Source organism: Candoia aspera, chromosome 1 (assembly GCF_035149785.1).
Source record: "Candoia aspera isolate rCanAsp1 chromosome 1, rCanAsp1.hap2, whole genome shotgun sequence".
NCBI lineage: Eukaryota > Metazoa > Chordata > Lepidosauria > Squamata > Boidae > Candoia > Candoia aspera.
In genome coordinates this window covers 166,087,216-166,100,268 of record NC_086153.1, presented here as the reverse complement: position 1 = coordinate 166,100,268, position 13,053 = coordinate 166,087,216, and the positions used below count along the sequence as shown (strand labels likewise).

General features: G+C 42.0%; 1 protein-coding gene across 6 annotated transcripts in view; it reads right to left on the bottom strand.

Moving 5' to 3' along the window:
- The window catches only part of LOC134507280 (RCC1 and BTB domain-containing protein 2-like), a 124,138-nt gene that overhangs the window by 105,132 nt on the left and 5,953 nt on the right, over nucleotides 1-13,053 (bottom strand). For 4 of the 6 annotated variants that reach the window (XM_063317803.1, XM_063317802.1, XM_063317800.1 and 1 more), the window contains exons 4-6: nucleotides 10,777-10,943; nucleotides 8,290-8,448; nucleotides 5,256-5,363 (exon numbers count right to left, since the gene is read on the bottom strand). In XM_063317803.1, coding sequence (XP_063173873.1) covers nucleotides 5,256-5,363; nucleotides 8,290-8,448; nucleotides 10,777-10,943 — 434 coding nt within the window. Of the gene's footprint in view, nucleotides 1-5,255; nucleotides 5,364-8,289; nucleotides 8,704-8,831; nucleotides 9,559-10,776; nucleotides 10,944-13,053 lie in introns of those variants that run through there. The other 2 variants (XM_063317805.1, XM_063317804.1) reach the window with 2 other exon arrangements.

Genomic DNA, 13,053 nt, shown 5'->3' with positions numbered 1-13,053 from the left:
GGGAATTGGGGGTGGGCGGCATAGTTCTGCGCTGGTTCACCTCCTTCCTCCAAGGCCAGTCCCAGTCGGTGGTGATAGGAGAGGAGAGATCCGACACTCGACCCCTCCATTGTGGGGTGTTGCAGGGTTCAGTTTTCTTTCTTCTCTTGTTTAACATCTACATGAAACCACTGGGTGAGATCATCTGTCACCACGGGTTGAGGTATCATCAGTATGCTGATGATACCCAATTATACATCTCTATCCCAAGTGAAGTAAGTGATGCAGTGACTGCCCTTTCTGGGGGTTGTGGGGGTCTGGATGGGGAACAACAGGCTTCAACTGAACCCTCGTAAGACGGAGTGGCTGTGGGTTGATGGGGCTTCATCTTCCGGGAAACTGTCATCTTTAGTTCTGGATGGGGTGGCACTGCCCCAGACAGACTCAGTGAATAATCTGGGGGTTCTCCTGGACTCACGACTCCTGCTCGAAGAGCAGGTGGCAGTCATGGCCAGGAGGGCCTTTGCTCAACTTCGGGTTGTGCGCCAGTTACGCCCGTTCCTGGATCGTGAAGCCCTCCGAACAGTCACTCACGCCCTGGTTATCTCCCATATAGACCACTGCAATGCGCTCTACATGGGGCTACCCCTGAAGAGTATCTGGAAGCTTCAGCTGGTCCAAAATGCAGCCGCGCGGGCTATTTTTGGTGCACCTAGGTGGGCACATATAACACTGTTGCTGCGTGAGCTGCACTGGGTGCCAGTTTGCTTCCAAGTCCAAGTCAAGGTGTTATTACCTTTAAAGCCCTACATGGCATGGGGCCAGGTTACCTGAGGGACCGTCTCATCCCCATTACATTGGCCCGCCCCACCCAATCATCCAGAGAGGGCATGCTGCGGACCCCGTCCATAAGAGAATTTCATCTGGCGGGGTCCAGGAAACAGGCCTTCTCTGTAGTGGCCCCCGCCCTCTGGAACATCTTGCCCCCGGAGGTGAGGCAGGCCCCCTCACTCCTGACCTTCCGGAAGGCCGTGAAGACCTGGTTCTGCCATCTCGCCTGGGGTGGGAAAGTGAATAACCATTCTTGGGGATGGCTCGCACCCTAGAGTCCCTCCCACCAGCCTGGATTTTACATCTCTCTTGGATTTTATTTATTTATTGTGTTTTATCATAATTGTTTTATGTGATTTTCATGTTTATGTTTTATGTGGGATTTTATTGTAAACCACCCAGAGTCCCTCTTCTGGGGGAGATGGGCGGTGGCTAAATTTGAGTAATAAACAAACAAACAAACAAACTCACTCTTACTCCTTATACATTAATTTCCCCAATCTTTGAATAACTGGGGTTTCATAACGATAAGCAAGCTAGGTGGTAGCTGGAAAATGGAAGGGGCTTATCAGTTGAGTCTGAGACTGGTTGGGAGGTCCTATGTACTCTAATCTGACATGTTCATCTTTGTCATACAGTCTATTTTGGGGAGAGGAGTTCAAATGCTGGAATTGGCAACACAGCTGTGCCTACTAAGAGCCTTGTGCTGCTCCCAAAGTTTTGAAAGAAAGAAATTTATGGGACTCACATAAGCACCTTGGACAGAGTAAAAAGAGCAAGAGGAACTTGTTTGTTTTTCTTCTTTCCAATGTTTTGCTATTACATTCATTTCTATTCAGCTGTTAAGACTTTGTCTTAGGTTCTTAATTATACATTTATATTAAAAAAACTCAGCTTTGATAAAAGTGAAAACTTTTGCCTATCGTGCATGTATGTGCACATGCTTCTTGGCATTATATTCAAGTTAAGCAACTATATATGGTTTATTCAGTCCAGATGCTCCACAATAGTTAGAGGTCTTGAAGGAACCAATAACTATGGCCAAAAACCCTTCTTTATAAGAAACTGAAGGAAATTGATGAAATCGGTATTACAGGCAGTCCTTGAGTTATGATGGTAACTGGAACTGGAATTTCCATCACCAAGTGATGCGGTTGTAAAGCGTGACCACATCACTTAGCAACGACAATCCCAGCACTCCCCATTGCCTTTGTTAACCAAATCCCACCCGTCGTTAGGTGAGGACCCACCCCAATCCAAGCCACTCTCAGCTAGGTTCCTCCCAGCCCTGAGCCCTGGTAAGGTAAGGGACTGCCTCCTCTTCAACTCCCCCCACCCCCCTGTATCCCCTCCCATCTCTGCCCTTTTGGCTGCCTTGCACCCCACTGCCTCTGCAGGCTTTGCCACCCTGCACTCCGCTGGCCCTGCCAGCCTGGGTGTACCCAGCTGATCCTCACCGTTCTCCTCCTGCTGCTGACAATGTTACCTGGAATTTTTAGGCTTCATTATTAGCTTTTTAAAGATGATATCAGCATTTCTAAAATGGCAGTTTAGGAGTCTTTTCTAACTTGAGGAAAACATGTTTTTCTTCTGGGATAAGGCCATTTCTTTTGGTTATGTGAGAACTTGCCTTTTTAGCAACTAAAAAATAGGGAGCATATTCTAAAAGTCCTAGAATATACTTGCAAGTTTTAAAGATACAAACCTGGTTGGGAAAGGGAGTGATGTAACCTGTAAATTTGCCACTTGTGGAATGTTATCTAGAATCAATGTTTTCTATTGTTCAATTATCACCTGTAATCAATGTCTTTTATTGTTTGATTACTTGTTTTATGACATATCACATATACTGAATGTATGTAGCATTTGTCTCTATATCCTATAAAAGGACTTGACCCCCCCTTGATAAATGCTTTTGCTTTTGCCTGAATTACTGTGTGATTTGTGTTTTCAGGTAGGCAGAAAGCCACCTTTGCAAAGGTAAAATTGTTTTCTCTCCCAAATTCAGGGAATAGGTCTTCAGCTCCACACCACTCAGGGGGCCTGAGCTTTTAAGACAACAACAAGGCGTACCTGGCCTGGCCCCACGCAAGGCAGTTGCTGGCCGCACCAGACCTTCCTCCCACGGCCACGTGTGCCATTCTCCAAACCACGTGTGCCATTCTCACAAATGCTTCAGAAGGCCTCAGAAGCCTTCCAAAGGCTTTCTGAAGCATCATGAGACTGGCCTGCAGGACCATTCTCGTGATGCACTAACAGCCTTCTCACGAGGTTTTAGAATCCCTCAGGAGCCTTCCAGAGCATTGAGAGAACAGCCCGCCTGATTTGGAGAACAGAGCAAGTGGCCTTGGGAAGAAAGTGTGGCGCAGCCAGCAGCTGCCTTGCATGGGGCCAGGCCTGGCATGCCTCATCAGCACTGGAAGACAGCAACAGTCAGCTGGCGGCGGCAGGGCCAGTGAGCTCAGGGTGGCAGGGCACAGCAGGCCAAGTGGAGCACAAAGTGGCAAGACTGGCTGGGCCTGCAGGGTGAGTGGAGTGCAGTGCGGTGAGGGCAGCTGGGGCTTTGTGCTGTGGCGTGGATTTGGCTGGCCGTGGTGCAGGGCTGGAGGTGGCACTCCTTGGCAGTAGTGGCACTGGGGTTGAAGTGGAGGCCTGGGGGCAACAGCAGCCAGCTGAGACTGCTCAAGGCCCCAGGCCTCTACTTCAGCCCCAGCCCTGCCACCAAGGAGTGCTGCTGTGCAGGGCAGCCAAAAGCGCAGAGATGGGGGGAAGATAGGTCAGTGGGGGGAGCTGAACTGCCCCTGCAGTCATGAGCGCAGGTAGGCTGTCAAGCACCCAAATTTTGATCATGTGACGCAGGGGAGCTGCAACAGCCATAACTTCAAGGACTGCATGTAAGTACCATTCATTCAGTGCTGCCGTAACTTCGAACAGACGCTGAGCAAATGCTCATAACTCAAGGACTACCTGTAGCGATCTGTGTGATCATTGGAACAATGAGGTTGAATGGAGAATTGTATTGAACAACATGAAATTAATTTCCTATCCTGAAAGGAGGGTGATGCAACGAAAATGTTTCATATATATTGGATACCTTGCAAAATGTTTAATAGGAGCTGATTGTAATCATCCTCCTGTTGGAGATATAACTCAGGAGCTAGAATTTTAGCCCACAGATTATGCTCTATTATTGTTGCATTTTGGGCTGACATCAACAGGATTTTTAATATGACTCTGAATCAATATCCATATATTTTTCTTGGTTATATTACAGATCTGGAAACTATGAAAGCATCTACAATGTCCATTTGCAGCAATGTATTGGGGTTTTTTGTCAACATTTCAATTTTTCTTCTTACAATATGGCAAAGAAAACTTTGGAACTATATGGTTGTTTTTGGAGTTTTGTTCTATTTTTACATAAATTCTAAATCATTTTTCCTCCCCCACCACTGTTGCAATGTTTATACATTTTGCTGTTGTGTTAACCCTTTAATGTTATTAGTCTACAAAATAAAATTATGCATATATATTTAAGAAAGAGAGTCAGTTTGGTACAGTGGTTAAGGCATCAGGCTAGAAACTGGGAGACTGAGTTCTAGTCCTGCCTTAGGCACAAACCATCTAGGTGACCTTGAGCCGGGCATTCTTTTCAGACTTAGGAAGCAAGCAAGGGCAAATCATTTACAAAATCTTGTCAAGAAAATTGCAGGAACTTGTCCAGGCAGTGGCCAGGAGTGACTTGAAGGCACACACATACATTTAAGAAACCACAGTGAGCATTCTGTGCTCATTCAACATGCTCAGTCTTGTCTCCCAACTCTTTTAACATTTTTGTTTCTGCAAGCACTGAACTTCTCTTAAGTTACTGATAATATCACTTTGTGCATGGCAGCTGTTGTTTTCAATACATAAGGAACCTTACAGAGAGATTTTATTTATGTGTGAAAGATGAAAGGTCCCCTGTGCAAGCATGTCGTGCCTGACCCTTTGGGGGGACACCACTTTTATGATGTTTTCTTGGCAGATTGTAGCAGGGTGGTCTGCCATTGCCTTCCCCAGTTGTCACCTTCCCCAGCAAGCTGGGTACTCATTTTACTGACCTGGGAAGGATGGGAGGCTGAGTCGACCTGAGCCAGCTACCCAAGAGATAATCCAGCTTCCACTGGGATTGACTCAGGTCGTGGGGAGAGTTTCGGTTGCAATACTGCCGCCTACCGCTCTGCACCACATGAGGCTGTTATATTTTATTTATACTCTTTCTGTTAATCTTAAAATGGCTAGCATCAGCTACAATATGATATAAAGATGCAAAATATAAAAAATACAGTTGAAAACTAGTGTTTAAATTATTCACAACTTGCTATTAGTTTGTAACCAGTATGTTGGATGTATCAGAAATCTCAGCATGTAATGGTTTGGATCTGAACATGCAGGAAACGTACCCTTTGCACATGGATGCCTTGTAAAGCTGCTATTCTGCATGGTGTCGGCTGATTGCCACCATTGCCTAATCCAAGCTGACCATTGCCATTATAACCCCAAACATAAACCTTAAAAGGAAGATAATTCCAGTTAGCAGGTGGGAGTAAGACTTATGAAGGAAAAAAGAATTAGGTGTGCAGAATTCATTAAAATCCACGTGTAAGTCAGTGTAATTTTTACATGATTCTTTTCTCGCACATTTTGCTCTTCATTTATGTAAAACAGTTCTAGTTAATAATATTGTTCTCTATGGAGATATTAAGACATATGAGCTCAGACTAACACTGAAGTACCTGCCGCTTTCTGAACCTGCCCCATTAACCTGGGGATGATGAACTGTCCACTGGCTCAGGGAAATCTCGAATGACTCCAGGGTGGCAAACTGCTTGAGCAGTCTCATCTTGAACTACTCCCTTTCAGCTCCAGCACTGTGTCAGTGAAAATGCTAGCTTGATGTTTTAGGACTGGAATAGTCTGGGGATGCCTTAGGAGGTAGATTTTACCTACAAGATGGCTCTTTCTGTTCCCCCTTCCCATTATCTGTTGTTTTATCAGTATCTCCCTCAAACAAGAGTGATGGGCCATGAGAATCTTAGAGAAAGGTGCCATTTCCCAACCATCTCTCTTTTTTTAAAAAAGCACAATAAAGAACATAAAAGCAATCACAGCATAACAAAGCAGATGAAGGGATAAGTCAATAGCTGTTAAAAGCTCCAGATAACAAATTTTCTTTGCTAGCTTCCCTAAGAACATTCCATCCTCATAGAAGGCAGCCCAATTCTACAAAGCTACATGATGTTCAGAGGATAGTACCTCATGAAAATCTCAGTGAGAGGCTTGAGACAGAAGAATGAAGTTGCCACATGACTGCTAGACCACATTTAAGGAAATATTAAACTGAATGATGAATTAGCAGAATCTAACTTGAAACTAATTCAACATCCCTAACATCTGTATAAGCACATTTAATAAACAATCTGTTGCATTTTGCACTGGTTGCAATCAAGCAAAGGCAACCTGCCATACATTCAACAACTGAGACAGGTAGTCAGATAGACATGTAAGCAAGCTTTAGTTTTCCAAGAAACACAGCTGAAGGATGAGCCAAAGCTAGCCAAAACTCTTGTTCCATTTTTACACAAGTGCAGTACAACATCCCTTAAGTATTTAAGCCATAAAACTGATTGAAGATTTTGAGGTTCTCAATATGGTAAATAAAATCTGTAATATATGTATTTAATTTCCAGTCCACAACAACTTTCAGTTAATTATCCAGAACTTAACCCTCATTATTCCTATTGAATTGTATCAAGATAAAAAATAGCAATAGTATTTGAACCAAAACCATCTCTCCAATTCAACTATTCATACAGATTTAGCAACACAAGGTCCATTCTGTACATACTAACGTTTGGAAACTCCAGCAGTAAGGTTGAAACTTCAGCTAGGAGGGACTTACGGCTGGTCTTATAGTCCAAATAGTTTCATGAAGTTTGAGGCAGATGTCACAACCTAAAGGCCATTAGCTTGCATTACCCAGCATGGGTAATGGGGGGGGGGAGGGAGGTATTGCCCAAGTGATTTAGATCAAGGCATCTGATTTATTCTCTGTACAGGTAGTCCTTGAGTTACGATGGCTATTGGGACTGGGATTGCCATCACTAAGTGATGCAGTCGTTATATCACATGACTGCATTGCTTAGCAACAGCAAGGGGGAAGCAGAGGGAGTCCCAGGTAAGGAGGGTGGGGGTGCCATAAGAGGGTGGGGGAGGCCCTGGGAGGCCTGGCACAGGTTGAGTGCAAATTGGGGAGGGGGTGCTATGGAGCAGCATGAGTGCAGGAAGGGCAGGGAAAAGGAAGGTGTAGTGCAAGCAAAGGTGGAAGGAGGGTGTGTTGCATGCGTGTGTGCAAGGAAAGGGGGGAAGGAGAGCACGATATGTGCATATATGTGAGTGCAGAAAAGCTGGGGCAGGGGGAGAGACTTACCCCAGCACCTTGGAACCTTCCCTGCCAGCATCCCCACTGACTTTGCTTGTTGGAAGCCAGCAGGGAAGGTTGCAAATGGTGATCGTGTGACCATGGGATGCTGCAATCAGTCATAAGTGTAAGCTGGTTTCCAAGTGCCTGAATTTTGTTCATGTGGCCATGGGGGTGCTGCAATGGCCAGAACTTCAAGGACTGGCCATAAATCCCTTCGATCAGCATTGTTGTAACTTTGAACAGTCGCTGAACAAATGGATGTTAAGTGTTATCTAAAACACTTCTATCAGCACATTAGACTGATGGATTGCAAATGTAGCAAAGAAGAGGGGAATGGGGAAAGGTTAAACAACAGAATGGTTAAACAACAGAAACAGAAACAGAAGGAAATACGCTCATATAAAAAGGGAGAAATATTCTGAGGTACACAATGTGACAGGAGGGAGGCAAACACTTGGGTAGTTATTGAGAGGTTGAAAAAAGGAGCAGCAGCAGCAAACGGCCCTTGAAAGGCAGAAGGCTGCTGGATGTTTCAGTTCAGAAGCCAGTTTGGGCTCCATCATCTGAACTGTAACAAAAGGTCAAGGGAGAGAATGCAGCCAAATGCAGCCAGAAGGAAGTGAAAGAAGATACAGCCACTCTTCTCCTACACTGGTATTCTTCCCCTGAGACCAACACTAAACAGGTTTCTCTTGACTTAATTCACAAGTCCCAACAACAAGAGGGGGAGAAACTGTAATTATTTATTGATGGTGACGCTTCTTAATAGTATTGGGGTGACCATTTACATTTCATATAAAATAACATTACTATTTTTGATTTTTTTTAGAAAGTTAACTAATATATATATTCTACTAACTTAGAATAGAGCATATAAGTATGACATATAATTCTTCTTAATTGGTTCTATTGACTATTCTAATAATTGAAGAGCCAGGCATCACAAACAATTTTGCACATAAGGCTACACATATAAAAACAACTGACCTTGTACTTTGGAAGAATAATCTTACCTCACCATTTTCTACCACAGCCATTGAGCACATCTGACCACAAGCAATGTTAATTGCTATCTTATTTTGTAAGCAGCCAGTAACTCTTCGAGGAATAGGCTGATTGGCAGTTGATCCAGATCCAATTTGTCCTGAATTATTATAACCCCATGAATACACCTGCAAAGATAAACTAGTAACAGACTGATACATCATTCTAGAAATAAATTTGGTTTCATAAAAATAGCATTCCAATAAAATAAAGAATGGAAAGCAAAACCGGCTAACTGATATGGATTCAATTCCAGTCACATCTAATGTGATTCTTAAATTTCAAGTATTGATTTTCCACAAAGAAGTTTATTTATAAATCTTCCCAATATGCTTAACTCTAGCAGCTGTTAACTAGGAAAGTTCATAATGCTCCATGCAATTCTAGACAATCTATGTGTTGTTTATTCGTTCAGTCGCTTCCGACTCTTCGTGACTTCATGGACCAGCCCACGCCAGAGCTTCCTGTCGGTCGTCAACACCCCCAGCTCCCCCAGGGATGAGTCCATCACCTCTAGAATATCAAGACAATCTATGCCCAGAACAAAATGTGCAGGAATAGAACATCCACATTCCAGGCAAAAGCATTCTGGAGTGGGGAAAGTGGTAAAAAGGGAGTCACAGGAGGTGATGAGGTATATAATGCATGCTGGCCCTTAAAGACAGGTGAGTGAAACAAAAATGCAGGAAGACTGAGGGTTGGGTGGGCAGGAGGGTTCAGCGTGCACAACAGGAGCGATGGTGGGACTCCACTAAGGAGTGATATGCGAGAGGACAGCATAAGACTGAGGGGCAGCCAGCTGCATGGTGTGCTTGAATTCAAATGCAATGGAGGGAGTGTGGTAGATGGCTAACGGAAGCCAAGGGAAAGGAAGGAGTGGGAAAATTGGGAAACAGTGGGTCCACAGGCCATGCAAAGCAGGTAGGGAAATGTGCACCAGCCTTGCCTGGCTCATCCATAAAACCCCTCTGGATATGTTTCAGCCAAAATCTAGAATATTCAAGATGTTCCAAGTTTCAATTTGATCAGTGTTCTAGACCGCAGAACAGACTGGCCAAACTTCCAAGCTACAATGCGTTTCATGCATGGAACAAAACATGTCGTTTGTTTTGTGCACGGATTTATGTCAATATTTCAGTGTCTTTTTCTACCACCTTTTCCTTAAAATCAAAACAGAAAAACTATGGTATTGAATTATCATGTCTTAAAGTATTAAAAAAATTGATTAAAAGTAACTGAAAAGTATTTTTCAACTAATGCTTCAGTCACATAAGTTCAAACACTTTTACCTACTGTGTATTTTTTCCAGCACATAAAATTAATGCTGCTTAATTATCCATGCTTCACATTTGAAGGTAACAAGATGCTTCAGAGTCTGCTTGCATCTCCTTACACCAAAGGTATCTCTTCCCAGAACTGCAGGCAGATGCATTTATTTTCCAACTTGCATACTTCCTAACTGAGTTGCCTATACAGGTTAGGTCTAATTCTGGCCTACATCCAAACTGTGCATTTGTACTGATCCAAAGGGGAAAAAAGGACTATAAAAAGTCCATCTAAAATGGAGCTGAAATGTACCTGCTGCAAAATAGCAGAAGGGTAAGTGCCAATTCTGCAGGGTAAGAGAAGGATCACCATTCCTATTCTTTAGTCTTACTCTGAGGATGGAGATTTGCAAAACAGCGCTAAGTCTCCTGAAGCATGGTTAGTTAATTTCAGTTTTACTTTCAATGGAAAAGCAATACATTTGTAGAATTATGATATGGAAGTATTTGATCTGGAACCTGTAAAGTACAATGTTTGATATTTATTTAAGCTTGTACCTCCCTGTATCTTGGAAAGATAGTACAGCACAATATGTTAAAAAATACTGCCTTCCTGGTTTCATCTAAAAAAGTTCTTGTTCCAACAGGGTCATGCCTTGTTTGCCAAATGTGTTCAGCCCATCAGTCTGGGAAAGACTGTTTTCAACAGACCTTTGACATCTAAATTTATTGAAAGATGGGACGGAGCACAAACATTGCTTGCAACAATGACTTTTATCAGAAAAACTAAAAATGTTTAGAAAATTAAGGACTACCGAAACACTGCAATAAGGAATTAGCAGTTCCAGTTTTAATACTGAATTCTTGTGGCTTTTAAAATTTGATACAAAACTCCCCTTATGGACTTTTTGCTGAAAATGGATAAAAATGAACTGATGATTTACTGATCAAAAAGAGCTGAATATTGTTATAACTGCTGTAAAGAAGATTGGAAGTCGCTTCTTTAAGTATCTTTTTTTCTTCACTTTCTATTGTTCTCAACACTTTTTCCTTTTTCCTTCTTATTTTTCCTTCTATAATTTTTTGTGTTTATCTTTTAACATTGTAAAAATTTAATAAAAATTATATAAAAATAAAATTTGATACAAAATTCAAAAGCAACTTGCACAGAATTACAAAAATTCTTCTCACCGCACCGTCTGCAGTCAATACCATTGAATGATGTGAGCCACAGGCGACTTCAATGACTTTTTTGTTTACCAAGTTGGTGGAGATTTGGCAAGGAATGTAACTGTGACTGGTTGTTCCATTTCCTAGTTGACTGTAAGCATTATGACCCCAAGCATATACTTCTCCTTCTGTAATATAAGAAAATAGCTTTGAAAGGCTGAAATAAAAACTGACTATGTTACAAGCTATTTTTTCCCCAATTAATTAGAAAATATTTTTTTCATCGTGAAATAATAATTACATAGATCATAAGTAAAAATGACAAATTAACTTTCCACCATTTGCTAACATTAATGGATATAGTAAAGGCTGAAACAAATAAAGTAGATGGCAGGGGGAGGAGGGAATGGTGTTTGTTAATTTATCAATACTCCAAATATTACATTAGCCTTCAAGTGGAAACACTTTTGCACGATATGCAAAATTATGTGACCATCTGTTTTCTCTTTATTATGGTGATTTCATTCATATTAAAAAGATCAAAGTATCAAAGATTTCCTCTGCGCTGGTTTCAAAGGGCTGATTTGTTATTGTTACCAGCTGCACAGACATCGTCAGAACATCATAGAGCTGAGCTACACCTGAAATAATGTCCTTCTTTGGGGCACATAACTCAACGACTTACTCTTATTTACCTCAGTTCCTTAAGGCCACCATCATAACCCAAATTTAGATAAAATGCTTGAGTGGGAAAGTAAGATTGTTTGAATACGTAGATTATTCCTTGAAGAACTACAGTTACATCTAAGCTGCCTGTTCTTTACTGTAGCAGTCTCCTTGCATCATTCATTTAGATACCTAGCAAGTTGCAGTTACCAGACAACTAGGCCTTAAGGATGGTATACCCTATCCAGGCAGTAGTGTCACATGAAGACTGACTTCTGAGACTAAGAGTTGTGGCACATACTGTATGTCAGAAAACCGAATGCTTTATAAACCTGCAAGTGACATTGATATTGTTCATGCTGAACAGGCCCACAGAAAATGGTGCGGAAAGTTTACCTAAGTGAATGATCATTATGACCTACACACATACTTCTGTGACCCAGGCACATATAGGTAACCATCCTAAATAATTGATTCCTCCCCAAATAAAAGGTTAAGATGATAATTAATTGGTACTGACAAATTTTCACAACTTCATTATCGTGGAAAAGGGCAGAAGGCATATAGCATATATATAGCATTTGCCCAAATAATGAAATACAGTAGAAATGCATTCCCTAAATGATGTAGTCCAAGACCTGTCCAGGTACAAAAGTTTGGAGTTAATGGAGCTTATAGGGAGAATGGAGGCACATGACTGATGCTGCTCTACCAAAGGTTGGTGTGATGAAATAAAGTAGATAGCTGAGTTGTAACTGTGCTTGGTAAGCTTGTAGAGAGAAGTACATCATAAACCAACACTGCAGTGACCATATCTGAAAACTGTCATACTGGACATTTGTAATCAGCAGAGTGTAACCCAAGATCAGCTTCTGGAAATGGATTCAAGGTGATGGCACTGTCATTAATCAAAATGTAAGAGTAATGGACACAACTTTATCAGCCAATATGAACACTTGAATCTAGCAACGATCTAATTTGAGACTTTCAACAAATATGTAGTGCAAGGTGGTCAGTGGTGTATTCCCATAGTTGACATAAAGGTCCAGGTGATCCATAAAAGCCAAGATAGCTGTGATATTGGTAGCTTCTTCACTCAAAGGGCTGTTAGTAAACAATCACCAAAGTAAGGAAAACTGCCATAACCATTGGCAGTCAAATACCCATTCAAATACCCAAGGAGATAGAAGGCAAGCACTGTGAACTTGAACAAAATTCCTTGATCGCAAAATGAAGAAATTTGTGATGGTCTGGTCAGATGGTCTTATGGAAACAGACATCCCTCAAATCAAGGGTAAGACTTTGAGATTATGTCCTTATGAGGCCTGACAACCATAAATCAGATGTGAGTCTCAAATTCAAAGAGCTGCTAGCTACATCTCTCTAATGAGTGGCTTGACTGAGGCCAAGTCACACACTGAGACAGAATGATAGTCCCTTCTGTTTCTTTGATGTTATCAGTCAAAAAACACTGACATTGGTACCAGTCATAATCAAGACTGCCACTATAACATAGTGAAGAAGAACACAGTGTTTTATTTCTGTCAGCACAACACAGGTTCACATTGCAATGGGATAGAGTGAACATAATAATTGAACCAAGGGTAAAGAAAACTCAGAATATCAAGATAT